Source organism: Mytilus californianus, unplaced genomic scaffold, assembly GCF_021869535.1.
Source record: "Mytilus californianus isolate M0D057914Y unplaced genomic scaffold, xbMytCali1.0.p SCAF_12, whole genome shotgun sequence".
Taxonomy (NCBI): domain Eukaryota; kingdom Metazoa; phylum Mollusca; class Bivalvia; order Mytilida; family Mytilidae; genus Mytilus; species Mytilus californianus.
Window position 1 is genome coordinate 1,387,459 of NW_026262604.1, and position 26,771 is coordinate 1,414,229.

General features: G+C 32.8%; 1 protein-coding gene and 1 long non-coding RNA gene across 5 annotated transcripts in view; one reads left to right on the forward strand and one right to left on the reverse strand.

Moving 5' to 3' along the window:
- Nucleotides 1-13,589, forward strand: part of LOC127721195 (uncharacterized) — a 67,868-nt gene extending 54,279 nt beyond the window's left edge. Inside the window, exon 2 of the long non-coding RNA XR_007991072.1 lies at nucleotides 13,413-13,589. This is a non-coding gene — a long non-coding RNA (uncharacterized LOC127721195). The remainder of the gene's footprint in view (nucleotides 1-13,412) is intronic.
- On the reverse strand, nucleotides 2,344-26,184 carry LOC127721186 (zinc finger protein 665-like). Of its 4 annotated transcripts, none has more exons than XM_052227857.1 (8): nucleotides 26,106-26,184; nucleotides 22,110-22,202; nucleotides 20,042-20,189; nucleotides 17,316-17,452; nucleotides 16,797-16,869; nucleotides 9,287-9,368; nucleotides 6,413-7,751; nucleotides 2,344-4,360 (listed from the first exon to the last, which is right to left on the reverse strand). In XM_052227857.1, exons 2-8 carry the CDS (start codon nucleotides 22,149-22,151, stop codon nucleotides 3,458-3,460), a joined length of 2,724 nt encoding a protein of 907 aa, XP_052083817.1. In that variant the 5' UTR covers nucleotides 22,152-22,202; nucleotides 26,106-26,184; the 3' UTR covers nucleotides 2,344-3,457. The 4 variants fall into 4 exon arrangements, with proteins under 4 accessions (XP_052083817.1, XP_052083814.1, XP_052083816.1 ...); XM_052227854.1 differs by having other exon boundaries at nucleotides 16,785-16,869; XM_052227856.1 differs by having other exon boundaries at nucleotides 16,785-16,869; nucleotides 26,120-26,167.
- Between the last annotated feature and the right edge of the window lie 587 nt (nucleotides 26,185-26,771).

Genomic DNA, 26,771 nt, shown 5'->3' on the forward strand with positions numbered 1-26,771 from the left:
TTCCTCCGACCGGCAGTAAAACCCGTGCTAAAGTGGGGCGTCCGTTTGGCTGTGCGGGATGTACAAATTTGCAGCCACGTCCGGTCAGAATGGGGACGTTAAATCCGATGCCTCGTGTAAAGAGAATGCCACGCTCTTTGCACGTTAAGAACCCTTGCAACAACTCTTTGAGGGGTCCGTAGGTGACCTGTTGCAAGGCTAAATTTCTGTCCTTATCCAATATACCCTCATTTCCCGTGGCAGTCCAAATTTCTCCGACCATAATCCCTTAATCTATTACAGAACCTACCTATTGTATTTATTGTGAACTTGTTCTTGTCCTGAATATGCATGAAATATTTGCCACTGGACGTTAAGCAACCAACAATCAATCAATCAATCAATCTAAAGTCACTAGGACCCAATACATATATAGCACTACAGATCGAGTCACTGAGGTGCTTGGGTCAAGGATTTGGATTTTTTTTTTTTCATAAATAAATTGTTTGCACTGAATATTAAGTTTTCTATTTTTCTATTACCTTGTTTTTGGGTGAATTCTTATACAATTCCTTTTTTACTATTTTAGTTCCTTACTTTATATTAAAAAAAACAACAACATAATTATGGATAGTAAAATAAGGGATTGCATCAGAGTAGAAATTAACCCAACACAAGGTAGGACAATCATTATAGTGTTAAGGGAGCTACCATTTGATTTTTATGGGGGGCTAGGATGAAATTTGAAAAAAAAAACGCAGGACAGGAGTTTTGAGTAAAAAAAAAAGGCAGGATGACAATTTATGTAAAAAAAAGTCAGGATAAACTAATAAAAAAAAACAGGACCGAATAGACTGAAAAATAAAAAGGCAGGACAGAGATTACAACTTAAAAAAAATGCAGGACAACATTTTTCATCTTATCCCCCCCCCCCCCCCCCCCCTAATAAAAATCAAATGGTAGCTCCCTAAGTATGTTTTATAGAAAATTGAATATTCAGTGCATTAACAATCAAAAATAATATCCAAATCCTGTATTCAAGCGCCTGAACGCAGAGTAATTAAAACAATATATAAAATTGTACTATTTGAGTAGGAGCTGTTAACCCTTTTAATACACCTGAGATCATCCCTTGTTTTTGGTGGTTTTTAATTGTGTTGATTTGTCAACTTTTAGTTTTCTGTGTAGTGTTTTACATTCCATTGCTGGTCTGTTACTCATTATTTTCTGTTGCTTTAAGCGCCAGTTATGTTTCCTTGACATGTGCCCCTTATATAAATCTCCCCTTTTTGTTTTGTAAAGAGATATAAGATGTGGTATGAGTGCCAATGAGAAAACTCTCCATTCAAGTCAAAATTTATAAAAGTAAACCATTATAGGTCAAAGTACGGTCTTCAACACGGAGCCTTGGCTCACACCAAACAGCAACCTATAAAGGGCCCCAAAAATTACAAGTGTAAACCCATTCAAACGGGAAAACCAATGGTCTAATTTATATAAAAAACGAGAAACGAGAAACACTTATGAACCACATCAACAAACGACAACTGCTGAACATCAGTAAAGACATAGATACAATGTAATGAATTGTCAAAGTGGTAAAATAAAAGTTTGTCAAAAATGTTATTTAATTTAATGTTGTCAAACAAAATATTCCATACACCCCTGATTACACCAAGATGTCAATTGATAATTTTGGTGATTTTTATTATTTGTAGATCTTTACGTTCTGGTCATTTTTATCTGCTAATGTTTCTCTCTATCTATAATCAGTAGATAATAGTTTTCTTACTATTTTACAGGATACATATCCGGACTTGCTGATCATTTTTAATCCTTTGGTTTTTCTCTAACTTCTCAAGTTTTTAAGACATCATACCAAAACTGCAGTTTTATCCCTGATCTATTTTTATCAACAGCAGCCATGTTTTTGATGGATCAAATCTCTGTATAGTATACAATTGTTAAACTAAATTTCCTAAGGATCATTCAGGTAAAGTTTGAACACATTTGCCCAAATAGTTTCCAAGGATAAGATTTATAAAAAAATACGACAATGGACAGAGGGACGGACAACTAATGACACCAAGTGTTGAAAAAAGCTCACATGGCTTTAAGGAGGCCAGGTGATCTAAAAACAGACATTTTCATGAAATTTTTAGGTTGAATGGCTTAATTTATGTTAAAAGTAGGTCAGCTAAACAAAACATGCATATATTTCTCATTGTTGAAGGCCTTGTGGTTGCCTATATTTGCTTATATCTGAACTCTGGTGGATAGTTGTCTCATGATCTCATTGGCAATTATACCACATCTCCTTACTTTTATATATAAATTGCAACTGATAATATTAAACAACACATATTATATAAAAAGATAAACACTTATTTCAATTTTATTAAATTGCATTCAGTAATATCACTTAGGCATATGTCCGCAATGTTGAGCAGCAGTTTGCCAAGCATTAATAATTTATAAAATCACTGCAATTTTTTTAAAAGATTGTCTCTATGTAGCTGGAGAGCATGATTCTTATTACAAAATCACATTGTCTCCACCGGGACTTGAACCTGGGACATCATGGACATCTGTGTTACAAGGCAGTGCTCTAACAAACTGAGCTAAAGAAGTACTGCCTTAGCTCAACCGCTTACCACTGATTAAGTATCTACTATTCAAGGGAAGCAATCCTGTCACATCTTATCAAAAAAATCTTTCTAAATTTTAAGTATGATTACCTGAATATTAATGATTATACAACAAAACACAAATATGTGTAACCATTTCTTTTTCATATGAAAGCCACTGTTACCATGGTTACTACTGTATACTACTACTGATAACATATGTCAGTTTTATTGTTTGTATTTCATGCCAAAACCATTTATTGTAAATATGTTTGTACATACAACTATTGTCTATCCTGTTTATTGGACATATATATAATATATGTATGGTACTAAAATTCAGCAAATAATTATTAACAGAGATGACAATAAAAATTTTAATTTTACCTATTTTATGTTCTTTTTATCATTATTATCAATTGTTTTTAGAGATGCGAATCTAGGTTGTTTATTGGACACAATTTTAAAACAAGGCATGCTGACTGAGTAATTTGGTTTCAGCTCTCAAAAGCTTTTAAAACAGTTTGAGAAGCCTGATAATGGATGTGAAATGATCAGATAAATAATGAATTTCAGAAAGTTTATAAAAAACAAAAGAAAAACCAATCCAGGTTTTCCATGTTTTTCTTTACTTTCACAGATGAACGAATTGGTTACCATCCAGTGGCAAATATTACATGCATATATCAGTAAAATAACATGTTGATGTGATATGATTATTAACCCTGCTTTGTACTAAAATGATGTGCTACCCGAGTCAGATTTTTACCGTGCTAGGTTCACAAGGTTCATTTATCAATGTATCCATTTCAAGGAATCAATTTATTCATTGATAAAATGGACATATTGATCTAATTTTGTCCAAGATTCTGGTTAGAGTATAAGTTATTAAATGTTCCAACAAGTGGATTTTCACTACCATAGGTTTCAGAAGTATGTCTTTCTGTATAGTAATTCATGGGAAATCCATGAACAGTGTTCAATTGATGAACATTCTGAACAGGTTCTTCATGAGATGTGTTCAAGTGATGCACGTTCTGTACAGTGTCCCTATGAGAAGTGTTGCTATTGGAAACCAAATTCCCATTAGACCTGCACACAGCACTATAAATGTGATCAGAAAAACGAGTTTCACATGGCATGTATATACTTGAAGGATCTACATCAATTGTTGAAAAATTATGCCGTGGACGAGGATCATTTTCAGTTTGATGAGTTAAAAGATGTTTTTTAAGGGTTCTGTTGTAAAGAAATGACTTGTTACACACAGAACAGGAATATTTCTTATCATTTAAATGGATTCTCATGTGGATCTTGAGCTGTTTCCGGTCTCTGAAACTTTTATTACATTCCAAACAACTAAACGGCCTGGCACCAGTATGCTGCCGTATATGATAATCATATTTTTCTTTGTTTGGTAAAATCTTTTGACAGTAATCACAGGTATAGATTTTATATCCCCTTTCTTTGGCAATTTCTAAATGCTCTAGAACCAAATGTCTTCGGACAGCAGCAACACTCAGCGCTTTAATTCCACAAACATCACATTTCAACCCATCTTCCCGATGTGTGCGTTTATGTTCATAAAGTCTATGCTTTTGTGTGTAAAATTTCCCACATATATCACACATATATGATTTCTTTGGTAGATGAACAGACTGTTGGTGGTTGCGCAATGCGTCCCAGCTGCGGTAAGTCTTTGGACAAGATTTACATTTGTATGGTCTTTCTCCAGTATGAGATCTACGATGTATCTACAAATAAAAACATGTCAGCCATGAATAGTTATTCCTTCATTCTTAGCTAAAAGCAATATTTTTTGGTATCTAAAATGCAAAATGATATATATTATATATACAAAAAATTGTACATGTCTGGGCCTTTTATAGACGACTATACCATTATGTATTTTCTCATTGTTGAAGGCTGTATGGTCACTATGGTGACCTATAATTACTTATATCCACTTCATTTGAATTCTGGTGGATAGTTCATTGGTTGTCTCATTGGCAATCATACCACATCTCCTTATTTTAATATTGAAATTTAATTTAAAGAAAGACAATTGCGATGTATTTATGCAGAATTTATATCCTTCATGTCCTTATGATAGTTCCTTCTTTATAACTATAATACACAGTTATGACAGTAGAAAGTCAATTTAAGTGTAAAACATGTAAAATTTATATATACCGTAAATTGGGTTATTTTGGTTGTAGTTTTTATAAAGTGCTAAAATTAAACACACGAAAATAAAGCAAACACTAAAAATTGAAACGCCAAAATCACATACCGGTACGACAATGTGTAATGGTAATTGTTGGGGAAAATGTTTTATGTTATTATATCTTCCGTATATTTCCTACAATTCTATATACATAGCCAAATCTGCAAATAAATACCTGGTATACTTTTACAACAACACTATATAATTTTTACTTAATTGTCAATTTTCTGAAATTGTTAATAAAACACAATATGAATTTTTATTCACACATGTCATAAATATGCCAAGCTATTCATGCTATTGCTGATTAGACGCCGTTATTGGTAATTAGAATATCAAAACTCCTTGTAATCCTTTATCTTCAATTGATTAACATATGCTGCCAGATGCATAAGGATTAAAATTTAAATCCTTGATCATCAATAGAGTAACATGTACTGCAATAGAGATGATTAAAATTTATTTCATATGATATTTGTAAAAAATAAATAATCTATTTAAAAAGTGATTTTAATGTTTAAGATTTTATTTCATATTTTCTTTCAGTTTTGAACCACAATATACGGAATTATTTGCAATTGCATCCATATCAGATTCCTTCCTTAAATTAACTTTGTCATGTTTCTAGTTTGAGAAATTCAATGATATTTTGTCAATAAATAGGTAAATAAAGGCAAATATGAATGACCTTGCTCACTACTATTGTTCTAAAATTAAACATATCAATTGGACGAAGCACCAAAATTACACACACCAAAAATAAACACACATGCCTTTCGAGAGAAAACCGCCAAAATATCCTGACGCCAAAATTTCCCAATTTACGGTACATGATATTGTAAAGTCATGCAATTTTAGTTTCTTGTGTATAATTTGGAGTTTAGTATGACGTCCATTATCACTGAACTAGTATACATAATTGTTTAGGGGCCAGCTGAAGGATGCCTCCGGGTGCAGAAGTTTCTCGCTGCATTGAAGACCCATTGGTGGCCTTCGGCTGTTGTCTGCTCTATGGTTGGGTTGTTGTCTCTTTGACACATTCCCCATTTCCATTCTCAATTTTACTTCTGTTTTTTTTTTATAAATCATTAGCTGACTTCTTTTAAGTTTCTAGCGATCGTCCAATTATTAAAGATTATTTAACTTCAATCAAGTTTTAAGACTTGAACCTGTTTGAATGTTGTTTATAAATTATTGGGGTTTTTGAGCATTAGTATTAACCAACAAACATGACAAATGTGGCTATCTTACCTCATTCTTAGACTTGGGTGATTTTGATCTGGACTTATGGTACAGACACTTGCAATGCTGATGTTGAAGACCATAATTGACCTTTTTGTATTTTGTCTCATTAAAAATAATAATACCCAATATCTCATCTCAAAACTGGAATTAAGAAAGCCTGATCTTCATAGTGAATATTTTTCCATTTTTCCTACCTATTCAACCAAGTTTTTAGCAATTTTTAGTAGCCTAATAGCCTTTAGCATAGACTTAGTGGCTACAGCTACATACCGGTTAATAATCATTTAAAGAAAGATGGTAGATCTAGAAAAATTCATAGTAGTCTTAAATATACCTTCAAAGTTGTCATATCTCGGCAACACTGACCACAGAATTCACACACATACTCCTTCAATTTACTGTGAACTAGAAAATGTTTCTTTAGACAGGTACTAGTGGCAAACCCTTTACCACATTCTTGACAGCGATGTGGCCTCTTCTCGTCAGGCAGATGTAAAATCATGTGATGTTTAAAAGTCTCTTCATTTTTACAAGTTTTACCACAATGCTGGCATTTAAAGGTTGACTGATTGTTGTGTAACTTTACATGACGTGCAAAAGCAATTCCAAGTTTAAAAACACGACCACAAAATTTACATTTAAAGGATTTTCTAGCAGTCCCACATTGTTGACTGCTTTTACTGGATATGTTTTCTTCTTTACCTCCCTTTAAATCATTTGAAGTGGTTTTATTTTTAGCTTTTTTATCTTCATCCATTATATCTGGATTTTTTAACAATTTCAAAAATAACTCTCTTAAATTTTTTCTTCCGGTACTCCCAGCATTATCATGATTATTTGTTTGATTGTTATCTTTTTCCATCACATCTTCATTACTTGAATCATAAAATTTTCTGATATCATGATTAATTCCGGACTTTTTCTCATTTTCCGAATGTGTCTCTTCATGCTCCTTGAGTTCCAGTTCATCGGGGAAATACCTATTACAAATCAAACATAAATAATAAGCATGGCTATCCTTCATATGTTTTCTCAGTAGCTCTAGGTTTTCAAATTCCTGCTTACACATAAAACAATGTTTTCTTTCCTTATGGGACCTCATGTGAGTCTTGTAATTGTTATTAGTGCCAAATGCACGGTTACATAGTTCACACCAAAATCTAGCAGAAGAATCGGCATGAACCGCCACGTAATGGTTCCTGACGCCATTTTTACTTTTGTATCCGCGTCCACAAATTGTGCACTTAAAAGGGTTTATGTCACTGTGTTTTTCGCTAATATGTGTTTCAATACTCATATCTTTGACATGAATCAGTTCATCACAAATGCTACAAATTTGATATTCCTTGTGGGAACGGATATGATTGACATAGGCAATTTTACTGGACCAGTTCATCTGACAGATTTGACAGGTAATTGAATAACTAGGCCACTGCGCTCCTATTCGATACAAATCAATGTCAGTTGCCATATTTTCTTTACTTTTGTCTGCACTGAATTGTGTATTTCCTTGAGTTAATTCTCTTTCACAGCTGCCTTTTGTTTCTATTCTACTTTTTCCTACTGTTGATGATGTGGTTTTTCTTTGCACTCTTGTTGTTCGATCATTTTTTACAGACTTTGACATTTTTCTTTTCTTAGGGGCAGAAGTATTGAAGGTCTTTTCCTTTGAGCTGAAAGAACAAACATTAAATAATTTAAACATTTAGGTGTTTCAAGAATTAAATGTACGGGGGATGAAAGGTGTCTAAAATTAATTTAAAGTGGGTAAGAATTGGTTCCAAAGAACTTAACATGAAGTAAAATTATTGGATGGGGGTTTAACTTCCCATACAAAAATATAGTAAATGTTTTTTTGACTTGATAAGAACACTTTCCAAAGGAAAGCAGTGAGTTGAGCTAGGGTCAAAAATGCACATTTTAAACATTCAAAAGATTTATAGAAAAAAAATACTACTAAATTAAATTAAAAAACACATTGTGTACTAAAGCTTATATAATAAAGATAACTTGATTTAAGGCCCCAAAAAAGTATATGTGTGTTTCCTGCCTTCTGACCGACTCTAAGTTTGATCACCGACCCTAAAAGATTTTATTGCCTTTCCAAAACATTATTCAAGAAATAGTATTTAGTGTTGTTAGAGTAGACTATGAATCCTATTTCCGCTGGATAATTTAGTCAAACTTGTATTAACAAGTTTGACCAAAATCAAGCAAAAAAGTTGTTTGGACATTGGAAATTACAAATATACCATTGTGCATGCACAAAATACTGGATGTGTTTTGTAAATTGGGATCAAACATGGAGAAAGCAGATTTGTACTGTGACCTATAATGGTTTACTTTTATAAATTTTGACTTGGATGGAGATTTGTCTCATTGGCACTCATACCACATCTTCTTGTATCTATTGTCAATTTGTACAACGAAATATCACACTACCCAGACACATTACTCAAAACTATAAGCAAAACAGTCTTTGCTCTTAAACCTAAATGCTGCATGTAATGTGGAGAAGCTGCAAATACCAATTTTCAAGTACCGGGTATTTGGTTTGATCGGCCAGACTTACAACCAGTTTCATATAAAAATTAGATGAGGTATGATTGCCAATGAGTAAACAATCCAACAAGAACCAAATGACATGGAAGTAAGCAGTTGTAGGGGTTCTTATGGTTTTCAACAATGAGTAAAACCTATACCGTATAGTAAGCTATAAAAGAGGGATGAAAGATACCAGAGGGACAGTCAAACTCATAGATCAAAAACAAACTGACAACGCCATGGCCAAAAATAAAAAGACAAACAGACAAATAATAGTACAGATGACACAACATAGAAAACTAAAGACTAAGCAACACGAACCCCACCAAAAACTGGGGGTAATCTCAGGTGCTCCGGAAGGGTAAGCAGATCCTGCTCCACATGTGGCACCCATCATGTTGCTTATGTTATTACAAATCAGGTAAATAGTCTTATTCGGTGGGTCACATTCGTGAAAAGGGAAGGGTATTGTAGTTACGACATAAGGAACATATCCAATATCATCTGTGAAAAGGTTATTCCATAACGGTCAACCAACTCTTGATGGCGTCTGTAAAATTTACGAAGGGATGAAAACGCCCGATATGACAATATATAAAGCATTTCAAACAAGAAAACCAGAAGCTTAATTTATGTTTTAATCCACACTGCTACAGTTTATTACCTGATAACTATACTATCAACCGTTCTGATTTTTGGTTTTATAGTCTTACTTCTTATTTCTTCTTTTTTACTAATTTCAGAATCTGTAATTACAAAACTTCAAATATCAAAACAAGCAATTTTTTGTATGTTGTTTTTAAGGGGTTTTTTTGTATGCTTTAATGTTTTTTGTTTTTGTGGTTATTTTTGTTATGCTTGGTTTTTTGTTTTTGTGTTGTTTTTTTTTGCTAAGTTAAATTTGTTCAAAATTCTTGCTTTTTTTACTTGACAAATCCTTTGTCTGTACTATCTAGATTTTTGACCTGTCCTTTCAGATACATATAAAGGAGTTCACTTTAAACAATAATTAAATAAATAAATTTCTAGAATCTCACTCAATTCTTAGTGCTAGGGATGCATTTACATGTATTATTATTGTTTTACATATTTTTGTAAAATCTCCCAGTAAAATAAATAAAAAAAATATATGGGGAGATCAAAATAATAAAAAAATGGAGGGGGGGGGGGGGGGGGGGGGCTCTGATAAAGAGCAGGCTTCAGACCACAATTAATTCCCTTTGTTCGTGGTCTAGGAATATAGTTCCCAATTTTTATATGGGGTATTTCTTCCTAAGTATTCTGACTACTGTTTTCTTTGAAATGTTTACTATTTAAGTGGTCCTATCAGTTGCATATATATATATTGAAATAAGTAAAACATGTGAAAAAAAATTTATTGTTGAAAGTGAAAGTAGTGATTTGGCCAAAATGAAAGTAGGGTAGAAATTAGCCTTCGTCATTTATTCAAGATTCAAATCCTACCATTGGCATGTTAATATGGCTCTCAAAAGAAAAAGCACTGATGGATTGTCCTGGGACAAGCATATTTTGTTCAAATAATAATGGTCTATAAGCAGTTAAATTTATTTCATGTTTGAAGCGGTGCAATTTTTTAATTCAATTTAACTTTTACCAAAAAATGCATTGTAACCAATGGGAAGAATAATTGTGGTCTGAGGCCAGCATTGTGACCTTTCAAAAGAAATATACAAATGTGATACCACATTAGTATAGTTTTGTTCATTGCTTTGTTAAATAGATATTATAGAAAAATCATTGGATGAAGTAATAGTACAGTAAAACTCTGCAATGCCTGAAGTTTGTCAACAGCTACCCTGCCGTTTCTTGAAAAAGAATGCATTTCTTATTGTTCAACACTTACATGATATTGTTATTAAAAAAAGGGGCATTGTGTGTAATTCCTATTCACTTTTACAGAATTTTTATTCATTATCTGGATTAATGTGTGCAAGTTCTTTTCAAATTTTGATGATTTTCACATTTGTCAATTTAGAGTTATGGAACTTTGTTTATGGAAAAAATTGAATTTTAGATGACTGAAGTTTGTTTTGACCAACTCTGAATTCTTTGTCATTTGTGAGGTATCAATTTTCGTGTATTTACTGGGTATAGTTGAATGAATACCAAATCTCAAAAAGGCTAAAGGGCATACGATACAGTTACAGGGGAGGTAATGACATTGCTAATGTAAAATGTTATTTTTCGCAACGTCAAACTGACACAGTGTTCTCCCCAAAAATTTTGGATAGCATCACATTTGGCGTAAAAAAATAACCTGTATTTTTTTATCAATGTCATTTGACGCGTGGCGGCGATGCTCTATTTCCTTTCTGTTATATATGTTTATATTGTTCAATTCATAACTGAGAATACAATTAAACTTTAACCATGATAACAGTTGTTTCAGTTTATGTTTTCTATATTCATTTATAGTTACAGAATTATTTTTTTCCTCTTGGGCCAAATAAAAATATATGTGTGGTTCCAGTTACCCTACCTACCCAACTAAATGAATGATTGAATGAATGAATGGTTTATTATAGTACAACCTGTATATATACAATACTAAATATCTAGCCAGACAAAAATGAACTGGTTTTTATATAAAAAGGGAAGAGAAAGTATCATATAGCAATAAAATTCAAATTAAAAAACTTTTTTCTTTATCATGTCTATGAAATTCCTTGTTTCATGGTACTCAATGAATTAGTCCCAGTTGTTTCTTTATATCAAAATGATATTTTTAACAAAGTTAGACATATTGGAAAAAGATGCATTTTTCAGCAGATTTTTATCATTAACTTGAAAACGAGTATGTTCATAGATCTCTCTTTTTTTTTATTGACATCTGGCTTGAATATGTATTATAGTGTGTGATAAGATTTTGTGAGGGAATTCGATGTTTGCTATACCATGGTTCATTTAAACACACTTCATGACAATTCCCCTGAATAAATCAGAATGAAAGTTTTTGCAGTATTTTAAAAAATGATTTTGCTATGTATCCTTGTATGATATGTTAACAAATTGAGGCTTTAAGAAAGTTCATTTTCTGTTTAAAGTCAATAGTTTTGTTGACTTTTCAAGTCCAAACTTTCTATTGCTTTAAATACACTAATGATAGATGGAAAAACAATGTCAATACACACATATAGGTTTCTGAATTTCTAAAAAAATATTTGGATGATGAGTGTTTTGTAGTAATAACAAGAAATTGTATTAAAAAATCTCTCATTTTCTCCCAACCCAATTTGCCCCTAACACTTAGTTTGATATGGACTGGTCAGTGTTATTAAGACAAGGATGGCAACTCTAGCTCCGAAGTCATAAAATCTTTAGGAAATTATAAAACTACTGTGGATTAACAATTATACTGTTATGGTTTGTCTTAAGTTTCTGTATTATAGGGTTATTGCATGAATATTGGGGAATATTGTCCCGAGTAGAATTTTATATTGCACGAGCTTGCGAGTGCAACATATGTTCTACGAGGGACAATATTCCCCAATATTCATGCAATAACCCTTTTATTGTATAGCAATATAATATTTGAAAGTAAAAATTGGTTTAAACTAAGATTTTGTCATTGATGACGTCATTAATTTTGAAGATTTATTGCACTAGTGCAAAATTAGAATTTATTGCACGCTAACTTTTGGTTACTTTCTGTGGGAAATATTATATTGCTATGCAATAATAATATATATTGTACTCAAAGTTTAAGTCGAATTTTAAAAATTCATTTTTTTTTTAAACTATAAAAGCAATGTTCTTCAACTATCTAGAGTCTGTATATGTTACACCAGTCTTGAGAATAATGGGAAACATCAGTGAAGAAAAAAGAAAAATGTCTTAAAAATTAAAGAATATAGAAATGAAGATCCCCATCCAGACCTCATACTTAATAAGTCACAATTTAACTTTGCTAGACGTTCCTAATTTGAATGTTTTTAAAGTATAATTATATTCTCTATATCCGAAAACTGGTTAACTATTTGCACTTCTTTTTACACACTCATGTGTGGTTCAATTGACCATCAAACTATTCACTGGACGAGTTCATGATGTTTTTATGAATGAAACAAAAGGTATGAAAGGTTCAACTTTGCAATTCTTACTTTTTTACGATTTTTTTGTAATACAGTGAATTTTTACAATATTGAAAGACCGTATTCTTCAGATATTTGAGAAACTTTACAGATCAGGTGTTTTCATTCTTTGAAAAATATATTACTTTGAAGAAAAACATTGAAATATATATTATGCACCTCTATGCATGATAAAAAGCTTGTGTGTTTTAACAGAAAATAGCATTTTTCAGCCTCATTAAGCTATTATCAGTCCAATTTAATCCAAATGAATAAAGTCAAATATGACTGATATGCCTATTTTTATACATAATAAAATGCTTTGCTGAGCGCAGCCTGATACGACCGCAGAGGTCGAACCCTGAACAGTTGGGGCAAATTTGGACACAATATTCAAGCTTGATACTGTCTGACTTTGGATTGTGATCAAATGTTTTACATAATATAGGTTTCTGATACAAAATAAATGTGGTCAAAGATCTTATAAATCCATTGTGCAATACTGTGCAATTGAAGATTTCTTCTTGAAACTTTTCAAAAATTCGAAATTTTAAAAATTTTGAAAAAAAATATGAATCCCTTTAAAAAAATTGGGGAAAAAATCCCCCCCCCCCCCCACCCAACTTTTTGAAACCACCCTTGGAGCAATAACCCCAAAACTCAATCCCAGCCTTTCCTTTGTAGTATGGAACCTTGTAGTACAATTTCAGAGATATCCATACACTTACACACAAGTTATTGTCTAGAAACTAGAAAAATACTTGTTTTTGGCCCTTTTTTGGCCCCTAATTCCTACATGTTTAGGGCAATTAACCCCAAACTCAATCCCAGCCTTCCCTTTGTTATATGGAACCTTGTGGTAGAATGTCAGAGAGATCCATATTCTTACACACAAGTTATTGTCTGGAAACTAGAAAAATGTTTGTTTTTGGCCCCTTTTTGGCACTTAATTCCTAAACTGTTGGCCCCATAACCCCTAAAATGAATCCCAACCTTCTACTTGTGGTATTAAACATTGTGGTACAATTTCAGAGCAATTGATATATTATACACAAGTTATTATCCTGAAATTAGAAAAATGCTTGTTTTGGGCCCCTTGTTGGGCCCCCAATTCCTAAACGGTTGGGACCATCATCCCCAAAATCAATCCCAACCTTCCTTTTGTGGTATTAAATCTTCTTCAAAAATTTCATAGAGATCCATGCACTTAAACTAAAGTTATTGTCCGGAAACCAATGTGTCTTCGGACGACGACGACATCATACCATTATACGATCCCCAAAAAATGTTTGCGGTCGTATAAAAAGTCAATTTGATCAATTTAAGGCCAGATTCGTCTACCCCATAAGATTTTGTTAGGCAATATAAGATTATTTGTACCAATTTTTAGGAACAAACCACTGACCAGATTTTTAAAATTACATAAATATGTACAGCAAAAAATGCTGTTTTTTTTCTAAAATCATGATAATTTATTGAAAATGGATAATTTCCAAAAAAATGTTACACAAATTTATAGCATACTTATGCAAAGAAGATATTCCAAATGATTTCAGAAAAATCTGTGCATGTTTATGTTTTGCAACAAAATAGTTAGGTGTGTCTATCCAACACAAATAAAGGAACATAACTAAGGGGTTATCACTTAGTAAATTTTTAAGATGAAATGCCAAAAAGAAGTTTTATCACAACTTTTCTATGTGAAATTTGTAGTATTTTAGCCTCATTGAAAAAGCATCTACGGGTCAAAACATGCCCTTCTTGAATCTAATTCTCTGTGTTGTGTTATATTTTTAATCAATATTTCATAATTTTAGGTGTAATACCACCATTGATTTTCCCCTATTAGTCTTTGTTAAATTTGCACTTTTCAAAAAATTGTGCAGAATTTATCTTTGTTTTAAAAAAAGAAATACTTGGCATGAGTAAATTCTTATCCTGTCCAGTACTATAGAAAAAATTTCACATAACATTTCATTGCATATAAGAAAATAACCATCACTGGAAGTTAACCAATCAAAGTTTCCCCCTTTTTTAACCTGTGTACCAGGGCTTCCAAAATTATTTTTAGCCAGCCGGACATTTTATATATTATCCCGATTTTAATCCCTTAAGACTAAATAAACAAAAGGCAATTATGGTAATCAGTTGCAGAGGTGGCCATCCCAATGATTGACATTAAAAAAAGACGATATTAAACTTTCTTTGATTCAAATTCGTAGTTCTGACGTAAAATGTTAAATTGGCAGTGCATCATTTGAAGTGTGCAACATCAGCGTACTTATATCTCCCTTAGACTCTTTATTTGTGCAAAATAACGTTGTCAAAAACTTTACTTTCGTTTTTAAATCTAATACCGGATGTTATCTTGACAATGGTAAAACATGGACCAGAGACGGAAGTTTCTACGTTATTTCTTCAAGAAAATATTCGAAATAAACGTGAGATAAAGGTATCAATGACAATTTAAGCATTTTTTGAAGAAATTAGGATGCAAAATTAAATTTCACACCTGCGCACACGTGTACTTGTTCAAACAGACATGTCTCTAGTTCAAACAACGTGGTTATGACGATTTTTCATTTTCACCTTTTAAATTTTTTCATCAAATCATATTTGTAAACGTATTTCTGATAATTAAAATCTTTTTGACTAAATTAATTAGATGCAAACTGCTGAAATGTAAGAAAATAACTTTGAACAGACCGATCAATGTCCGGTTCAAAATAGTTTACCTGTCACCTGAACAGGTAAATTTCAGCTGTTCGACAACTAATTAGCCTTGATTAAAATGAGAAGGTATTAAAGTAGGGGTTGTTTTGATAGTACTTAATGATCATGTCACTTTTATGACCGGAAATGTGTGGCTGTTAAAGGCAAAACGTTGGGTCCAAAAGATCGCGAATTATGTTAAAATGACCGTCTCTTAAAGCCTTGAAAACTAAAAAGTGGATGACCGTTTCATGCTTTGCCCAGCCGGACTTTTACCGGACATTATACAAATGTCCGGCATATATGACCGTTTTGGAAGCCTTGCTGTGTACAAGCTTTAGTAACCATGTAACCTCAAGTTTCCAAAATATTCTATAGAAACCCCAAATAAAAAAATAATGGTGCTTTGAAATACCCAAGATATATGTTTATGACACAGAAATGTTTTACTGCAATGAAATGTAGGATCAATTACCTACAATTGTCAAATTCAAGGGAATATTTTTTGTTTACCTATATTTGTATGCAACCGGATGTGACGTACTATGATTTGGTGGTATTACACCTTTATAGTATTTTAGAAAGATTACTATTCCATTGACAAAAACAAAAATTATTTGTAGGGGTAAAACACCTAAATTTTTGGAGTTGGTTGCTTAGTTGGTTGGGGGTGATTTTTTTATCTTTATTGATTTATGTCATTCATTTTTACATAGGTGGGGGGTTTTAAAGTAAGTGGTGTTCGATCCCCCACCCTACCCTTAATGATTTTACTGGTTTAAACCTGGTCACTTTATGTTTGATGGAACAAGTGGGGAGAAATAATGTAGACTCCTTGAATGATTCCAATATTGTAATCCATAAAAAATACTGTTGGTTGTGATGCATAATTCATAATAAAGAAAATTAGACTTTTTCATATTCCATCTTTTCACTGAATTTTTTGTCAGAGGTATCTTCCATAAGTCAAAGTTTCCAATTTATCTTTTTTTTCTTAATTTTCAAATGTTTTATGTTATTAATGTTTCATTGCATGTCTTAGAATTTAGTCTGTTCCATTAAAATGATGAGAGGGTAGGAATTGAAAATTCATTTCACACACAACCCATGGGTAATTTTTGGTTATATCTCCATTTGTTATATGCAAAATAACTTTAATTATGTTGGTAGTGGGGTGATTTTGGATGTCCTTTCCTATCCACCACCTCCCTCATTTAATTAAAAAAGCCCTCACATAAAAACTGAAAATATACATGACAACCCTATTGTATCCGTGAGAGATGCTTATCAAAGAATGAAGATGTGAACATCAATGGGAGACAACTCAAAATAATTAAAGTACTTATCAAGTATATTTACCTGAATATTTACCCAATTTTTGATTCTTTTCCTGTAACTTTGTCTTTGTGTTTTTCATATTTATAGGAGGATCTTTCATAGTTTCCTGAAAAAAATATAACTTTTTACATTAAGAAAAAAAGATATTTGGTTTATACCGTAATGAAACAGCAAACCATCATTTGAAGTTCACATGCTGAAATTTCTCTCCTGAATATAAGAGTTTGATCTAAATTTACATCTTACATGTAGATGCATACTTTTTTTTCAAATGCCAATTTTATGACAAATTTTCCAAATTCTTCATAATGCACAATTGTTTTAAAATTCCACTGTAATGGCATCTTTTTAACTCAATTTTGGTCAATTTTATCAAAATATTTCACAAAATAAGTCAGTAGGTAAAATATTTGTAGTAAATAAATTGCTATTTCTTAATAATATTTTTGTGGAAGGGAAATTAAAATTTTGGGGTCAGAGTTTGACACATATAGGGACTCAATCAGAAACAGATGTACTTTGCCTGATAGATCGAGGTCAAAGTTTACTTACATAATCTGAATAGTCTTCTGTATCCTCATCTGATGACTGGTTTCCTACAACTGACTGATTCACCTTTTCCCAGCTCTTATCTTGAACTTTCACCTCATCTTCATTTTGGATTGAACCAGTTGAAGCATACAAAGACACTGTAAATAAACCTCTGCTAAATTAAATGAAACTAGATATCATTGAGATGGGAGCCATCTCTGTGGGCCCCGCTGTGAATAATGTGTGGTAAAAAATTTGTATCTTTATCATTGGACATGGGGTTGTCAACTGAAACCAAATTTTTTGACCTTGACCTTTGACCCAGGATGTTGTACATAAATTATGACACACACTCTGGTGTTGGTTTATATACATGTCAAGTATAAATTTTGAAATCATAACGGTTCTCAAGATATAGAGCGGACACGATCTTTACCATAGGACATGGGGTTGTCAACTAAAACCAAAGTTTTTGACCTTGACCTTTGACCTAGGAAGTTGTACATACATATTATGACACACCCTCTGGTGTTGGTTAATATACATGTCAAGTATAAACTTTGAAATCATAACGGTTCTCTAGATATAGAGCGGACACAATTTGTTACAGACAGACAGACAGACGGACGGACGGACGGACGGACGGACGGACGGACGGACAGATGGATGGACAGACTGATCACTATAGGGCATCTGCCATTCGGCGGGGCCCTAACAAGATTACTCACTAAGGCCACCCTTAAAAAAATTGTTGTTTGATGTTGCCTACCCATGCCTTGTAGGGTTTGGTTAGGTAGGAAGAGATTTTATTGTTTTGGCCAACAACATAAGTTACATATTTAAGACAAGAAAATGCATTAAAACATTACAGGGAAAAATCTTTTCAAAATAATTTGAAATGATTTGTGTCAATCATAAACTTTTTCAGGTAGGCTGGTTTTTAGGTTGGAAGGTAAACAACATCAAACAATTTCAATTTTATTTTTGGCCTAATATAAATGATATATATTCCCTGCTTTAAGTGTCCAATAAACTGGTAGATGATGAGTTATTGATGTGATAACACATTATATCATGCTTCTCTTTGCCTATATTACCCTACTCAATCACTCTGTAATTCTTGTATCACAGTTTTGAGATGTGAGCAGAACTTATCAGCGACGTCACAATGTCTGAGTGACGCGAAGTTATCAATAATAATAATAATAATAATAAATTCTTTATTTAAAGAGGGTAAACACAGTTAGTTACAATTACTAATCTTCCCTGAGGCCCTCATATACAATACATGTAAAAAATAATAATAAAAGTCAAAAAAGCAAACATACAACATATTAACACAATCGTATAATCATGATAGTTCAATATACATGTATGAATTCACATTGTATGAGGAGACGTCATCAAGCTTCTTTATGTGAGGGGTTAAACTATCTATAACAGAGGGGAAAAAGACAAAAGTTAGCATGATAATCAGATAATCAGGTTTAATGTGTATAGATATCAGATTATTGTAAAATGTCTGCAGCTCAACACAATGTGAAGTTGTTTGCTGATTCTCTACATTCACTTGCAAAAATAAATGCGGAATGTGTCCATAGGACACATATGATGCCCCCGCTTGTTTATTATATAAAGTTATAAAGAGACATAACTGAAAAACGATAATAGTGACGCTACCCAAATCCGTACTGGATCTGAGTTTTGTGGTAATAAGCATTGTGTATAAGTTTCATAGCATTTGGTTGAGGCAAATTAAAGTTAGAGAACGGAAACAAAAAATTCAGCAATTTTTCCATTTGAAAAGGGGCCTAACTCTAGAACGGTTAAAGTGACACCCCCAAAATTCAAACCTGATCTGTATTTTGTGGTAGTAAACATGGTGAATAAGTTTCTTAGCATTTGGTAGAGGCAAACTTAAGTTAGAGAACGGAAACTAAAAATTCAGCAATTTTTCCATTTGTAAAGGGGCATAACTCTAGAACGGTTAATGTGACGCCACCAAAATTCAAACTTGATCTGAATTTTGTGATAATAAGCATTGTGTATAAGTTTCATAACATTTGGTTGAGGCAATCTAAAGTAAGAGAACGGAAACCACGTTTGGGACGTATGGACGGACAGACAGATGTAGTCATCATGTACGTAGAGACGGATAAGGATAAAACTTAATGCCCCCTCCGCATGGGCAGGGGCATAAAAAGGTTAACATTGCAGCTGATATTTTAAATTATAAATGTGTAGAAAACCTTACTCTAAACACACAGTACAGCATGTTCACTTAAAGCTTCATACCAAATTTCAATTGCTTCTGGTATGAAGTGTCATAAAAACATGTGATGAATGTTTTATAGGACAGACATACAGACAAAGGTACCGGTAAACCAGTATACAACCCCTTTTTAGGTGTTGGAGTATAGCTAAAAAAAAATTACAGTAACAATAACAGCAAATATCATTAAATATACTCATTGGAATTCAGAAATCAAGTTACCAGAACAACAATAAATAATAAGGTAGTTAATACGGATTTATTCTATAATTTTGACAATTTTTTTATCCTGAGAACATAGCAGGAGATCTTTTTGTCACAATTTATATTGACAGATTAAAAAAAATTAGACATTTTTGGCCTAAAAAAAAGGATTTCAATTGGAAAATAACACTGAACACAAGCCTTTTTTTTTGCCCTAGCATTATATATAAGTTTACATTTTTTTCGTGCTTCTTTAATAGTCTAAACTCACAACAAAAATCTTTAAACTTCTGTAAACAATCTGGATTCTTGTCAAGAAAGGTATCAACTGGATCTGATGTTTGGCATGTTGTTTTCTCTGTTTGTCTATTTATTGACATGACAACGGTGTCATTTCCATAGTCCTGTAGCTTCTTACACTAGAAATAAAATAATACACTACAAAATTCTGACACATGAGGTGATGATGATGATAGCATTTAACGTCAAGCAGCAAATTAATATGCATATCGGTATTCAGGACTAGAACATGTTAATGTATTTATGAATATTAACCCTGCTTTGTATTACAACAACAACAACAACTCGACCAACACGTTGAGCCAGATTTTTAATGTGCTAGTTAACAAGGTAGCAGTCTGCAGAAAGACATGTCACCTTACCCGGAAACATTATTCTGACTCCGAGCCAACCATTCTTTTCCAGATTTCCTAAACGCTGCATATTTAACAGGAAAGCAGCAAATACCAATTTTAAAGTCTTTGGTGTGATCCAACCAGGGTTCAAACCCACGACCTCCTACACTTGAGGTGAACATGCTACCACGAGACCACCAAGGCAGTTCTGACATACATCTTACATCATTGTGCATAATTATGGAAACTGTCATGTATATTATAATATGGTAATGTTATAAGAAAACATTTCTATATCATGTATATGAAAGCATTTTTGTGCCTGTCCCAAGTGAGGAGCCCCTGGCCTTTGTTAGTCTTGTTTTTTTTAACTTTAGTTCATTTATATACATTCCCCATTTCCAATTTCAATGTTATCCTACTTTGTAGATCAACTTCAAAGTCAGATTTTGAACCTACTCCCACACAAGATTGGCACAAGATTGGTCAGGTTCAGATCTCACACTTTCAATGCAATAGGTCATAATCTTTCATGAGTTACCTCCCATAATTTTTTTAACCAAATACTTTCTTATACAATTCAGATGAGATATCATACAAATGTTTTCTCTTCACATAAGCATTTCAAATTTCCACTTCTTCTTAAGCGCTAAATGTATCCATAAATGATTTTTAGATGTAATTATATTCAGAGTTGTGCATCTACATTTTAGTCCCTAAAACAAGCCATGGGGCCAAGTTCATGCATTAATTGACTTGTTCTTTAAATAGTGTAAATAAATTAAATATGCTAGCCTAGAGGGTAAGATGAACTTTAGCTAAGCTTCTACTCTATAAAGTCTGCTTGACATAGGCCAGTAGAAGACTGTTTATTTCTGTCAGGCCAAATAAAATAGTATGTGTGGCTCCAGTTACATCTAAAAAAAAGTTAGGGTAGGCAGGTAGGTATTTTTTTTAATTTTATGTTGGTTTTTTTTTACATTGAGTCTATGGGAGCAACATTCTGACTTTAACAGTGCTTAATGAAAAATAACAAAAAAAACTTTTGGGTAGGCTATTATTAAGACTAAAAAGTAGGGTAGGTAGGGTAACTGGAACCACACATATATTTTTATTTGGCCTCAGAACACACTGATGCTTCTGAAATAACAATCACCAGATAAAGTTGAAGGAGTTAGCAATTGGAATCTAAAAATATAAAATATTTCAGAACACAGACTTCTAAATGCTAATACAACTGCTTACCTTATATCATTGACTTAACATTAGCGGTTAAACTGATCTTATCATAAACTTAACATGTAAACTATGCAAAACATTCAAAGTAAATATACCATGACAACGGGGGCAGACCGCAGACGCCAAATAATTTCCATGGAAATAAGATGAGCCAATGCTAATGATCCTACATACCAAATATCCTTGACCTATCATTAGTGGTTCCTCTTGAATTGATCTAATCACAAACTCATACATGTAAAGAAAGCAAAATTTTCAAAGTCAAATACCACGAATGAGGGGGCAGGGTTGAAAAATCTCCATGAAAATGAGATTTGCAAATGCTAATACAACTGCACTCCAAATATCATTGACCTATCAATAATTGTTTCCCATAGACTGACCTAATCACAGAATTTTATCTAAAAAATATAATTTATAGCTTAAACCATTTCTGTTTTAATGGTTTAATGTGATTATTATTACCAAACTTCTAGCTTCCCGCCATATATCCTCTTCAATTTCCATTGTCTTCCTGTCTTTTTTAAGTTTTATGAATACGTGCTCTAGGATAGAGATCTGAAATATATAGGGATAACTTCAGTATAAATGTATATGTGTCAGTTTTCTGACAGAACTGTTTGAACAAAAAAGTGTATTAAGTGGCTTATATACAAGACATGATTATGGGGAGATACGTCAATACACTGGCTGTGTTTGGATATACACATAAGGTGGTCTACAGTTACCCATAGGTACCTTTAGGTGAAATCTAGACACTTCAGCACGTAATCAAATCAGCACCTCATAAAACTTCTTTCATGCACGGGTAAGCATGGTAAGTAAAAGCAAATGTTTTGTATTTTTGTCCCTCTCTTCTTTGAGCACTTATGCTTGTAATGCTAAAACAATAAAATAAAGTTTATTTACAGGTATTTGTCATGTTTGTCATGTTTGTTGTCTTTAGAATTGTGGGGATCAACTGATAACCCGGCACTGGCCAAGCTGCAAACACAAGCTATATGTACTTTTGATCTTCATTCAGAAATTATCAAAACTTTCATAAAATATTGCAGGGACCGTACATCAATCATGTCAATAACGGATTACCTTAAAGCATACACAAAATAAATTCTTGTTTAACAGTTATATAAATTGTTAAAGCATTTTAATTATAATATCATTTTCTCTTAAATTTTAATGATACCATGAAAATATAGAGATAAAATACAAGGAAGTGATTTGTCTTGGTCAAGAAATGTGCTGACGCCAAAAATTGTTTGAAAAGGTGCAAAATTATATTTGAAGCAATTGCGCTAGATTACAGCTCTGAAACCCTTTGACCCCTTTGAGTATACCCATGGTTTTGATTGATTGATTAGTGATTTCTTTACTCCTCATCAGCACAAACTGGTACCATAGTCCAAAAAATTAAAACGTCTTGAACATTGTTGAAAGGCTATCTTAATTTTTAGCTGTGACCCCTAATCCTACAGTGCCCCTCATACAACTACACAAAAAGGCTATTATATATATCGTGGCAAGTCCTAGTCCAAGATTACTCTGCCCAGCCCTAGCTTGCCTGGCAAACCAGCCGTTGGATGTCAGAGTAATCTCGGACTATAGGCAAACTAGTCCATGGTTTGCAATATTACTTCTCAATATTAAACCATGGGTAAACGAAAAGGTAATTACCTAAAAGCAACTATAGGCCGCCTTATACGTAACTTTTTTTTTTATCATAATCATGTATATATATATATGGCACTGGCTACGGTTACAATATTGTTACATTGGAGACTAATTGCCGGAATGCAGGGTTGAGTAAGGAACCGATTAATTACGAATGTAACAATAATATTTGGGTCTACGGTTACATTGCGTTATTGCTACATTAAAGCACTGCAATGTACGATGGGAATAGTAATAAATATGTATTAAAATAAAACTTGAAAACTTTTTTTTTATATTTACAATATTGCATACAATATTTTGAATTTTTTTTCACAATCATGACAGTTTCTACAAATCTATTATGTTGTTTTTGGAGCATGTTTTAGTTCGACGCATTTTCGGTGAAACCACTCTAAGCAGCCATCACAAACCAGTGATATGGCAAATTTTGTGCATGCTCTATATTGCATACCGTACAATTCCATTCTGCATTTTCCCTTTATGAAGTTTAAGAAACTTTCAATGTCTGAATGCCATGCTTCAGGTGAAAAATATTTTGTTACTCTTGCGATGTATACATTTTCGTCCAATATTTTTTTTGGAAGCATGTTAGGTTGTTTAAATACAAGTCAATTGTGAAAGCAATTAATGTTGACATTTGCCGACAGATTGAAATTGATGGAAACAGTGTTTTCATTTTCAGAGTCCAGATATTTTGTGATCTTATCAGTCATGACAGTACATGCTCTAATGAACAGTTCATTAAGTGTTCATCAATAGTGATATTGAACTAAACTGTAGTAGTCATGATTTTTAACAACACCAAAACAATCAATACTTATTCGCTGAATAATATTATTATTATATATATTATCTAGTACATATCGAAGAATTAAGCAACATAACTATAGAAGGTTTAAGTTTAATAAATCTATCATACATTGCAGTCTTTAATGTAACAATAACGCAATGTAACCGTAGACCCAAATATTATACACCTTATCGCTATTCCCGCTTGACCCGAGAATCTGTCCCGCTCGAACTTTTGACGTCATACAACAATCACTTTTCCATTGTGGCGTCAGACATTTTCTATTATGACGTCAAAATTTTACGGGAACTTGTGTGATGTCCAGTAATGGCGGACAAATAGCGATAAGGTGTATTGTTACATTCATAGTTAATCGGTTCCTTACCCAACCCTGCATTCCGGCAATTAGTCTCCAATGTAACAATAATTTTTATATTATTGTTACATTTCGTAACCGTAGCCAGTGCCATATATACTTCTAGAGCACTACAACTTTCAATGTCTGAATTTGTCAATGATATTGTAGTGACATCACCAGGGGCGGATTCAGGATTTTGGAAAGGGGGGGCGAAGTATGTAAATTTTTTTTTGACCTTTTTTTGCTAAAAAAACATAAAATAAGTGTAAAATGCACTTTATTAACGGTTCCTGACGTAAGGCATGTATATTTTATAGTTAAAGTGTAAGGGTTGGACATTTTTGATGCCGTATTCTCCCCATTAATTGTCTATTATAAAATGATTGGATGGATCCAAAGCTATGAACTAATATATTTGATGTGGGACTTGACATGGAAAATTCTCGTTTGTTGTATGTTGAGTTAGCATAACATCACGGATTTCTTGTTGTAAACAAGATATACGCCGGGCTATTCAATGAAATTTACAATACGACCGACATGAGTTAAGAAAGACAAACAAACAATTTTTATCCAACTGTTTGGTTGAAATGTTTCACCTAACAAGGGAAGTGAGGGGTTTCAAATCAACCAAAGGCTACAAATGAGTCTGAAATGACAACGAATATATGAATGACGGTCGACAAATGGAGACATAAAGGCCACACCCAGCAGGCAGGTTGCAGTCGGGCTTTGAAAAAGTATTCATTTTATCATTTCGACGAAACAGACTTTCCGGTCAGATATTGGATTTATATGCAAACCCCCGGCCCCAAAAAAATTACGCCTGTTTTTTTATTCATCATGTTCATTTAATGCTAAATAATTCTGTTGGAAATTTTTGTTTCTAATAGCAAAAAAAGTGGACAAGATTATTGTTTTTAATCCAGATACGGCCAGAATTTTTGTTTAAGGCAAAAATCAGGGTCAGAATTTTTTCTCTCAAACATCTTAAGACTGCCCCTTCAAATCAAATGGTCCGTACCTTAGACTTTAAATCTATCTAGAGCTTATTGACTGGGGATCATTATTCAGCTATGTTATTAATAGGCTGGGGCTTGTTGGGTTAAACATGTTTTCGTAGGTAAATAATATTGCTGTGGAACTTTTTTTCATGAAAGTGTAATAGAGTATTACTTTCTGTTCGGTGGAAATGTGAAATAGAAGTCAATAAATACGTTCTTGCACAATCCTTTGTCGCTTTGAAGGTGTCATGCTTGTCATCCTCAGCCTACGCAATGTGTTACTGTAATTTGAATTTCAAAATGACTGAGTGACGTTTTTTCGACGCACTGGTCAACTCCACCGTAGGCTAGCGAATCACATCATCAATAATACATTGTAATATATTACAGTAAATACGAGCGAAACATATCTTTATAAGTAAAGAATTGACGCATAAAAATTAAATACGCGGAAAATGGCAAAGTTCACGAAGTCTAGTCTGATTAATCATTTCACAAACTGAAAAAAAAAAGTGCAAGCAAAGGGGGGGCCTCTACGCCCCCCTCTTGATCCGCCACTGAATGTGATTCACATCAACACAACATCAAAGTTTTTGCATGAGTACTGTTGATTTACTATCTAAAATGTTGAATACATTTAGTTAGCTACTTCATGTGATTTCTAGGGCTTCAGGCACGTCTAATCGTTTGTCTTATTCAGTTATTGTCTGTTCCACAGTAAAAGCAGTTTGATGTTTACGGAAAATTTCCGTTTCGGTTTACACATTTATAATCTGCGGTCTCACTAATTAGCGACAAGAAGCGACAAGAAGCGTCAAGAAGCGACAAGAAGAATAAATTTAGCGACAAGAAGCGACAAGAAAACTTAAAATAAATATATTAAAAAAATATGCATTGACATTTTTATTTTACTATACGGAAAGCAAAGTGATTTTAATTTTTTTTTAAACATATTGATAGATATTGATAAATATAGAAATTTCCCTGTCATAGTATGATATTAATTTTTACATGTTCTTGTATTTTAGAACAATAATATATTTATTTAACACTCTCTTTGTCTAAAATATAATAAACTGACTGCATGCAAAATGCATTATACGTGTATCAGTGTCCAGAAAAGATAATGTTAATAAAACATGAATATTTTATTTGGGTATTGACTTATCAAACGATATGTATACTACAATGGCCCTCACTAACTGAGCGTCGCCTCAAAACCAGACTAATCATGTTCTATAAAGTAATACATGGACTCATCGCAATTCCATCACTAGTCCTTATACCATCAGATACTAGAA

Excerpts from the sequence above, each read along its gene's own strand:
- LOC127721186 (XM_052227854.1), bottom strand. The coding sequence starts at position 22,151 with ATGGAAATTGAAGAGGATATATGGCGGGAAGCTAGAAGTTTG. Across the intron at positions 16,870-17,315 it reads CAGAAGACTATTCAGATTAT|GAAACTATGAAAGATCCTCC; the intron begins GTAAGTAAACTT and ends TATTTTTTTCAG. Across the intron at positions 7,752-9,286 it reads GTTGATAGTATAGTTATCAG|CTCAAAGGAAAAGACCTTCA; the intron begins GTAATAAACTGT and ends TTGTTCTTTCAG.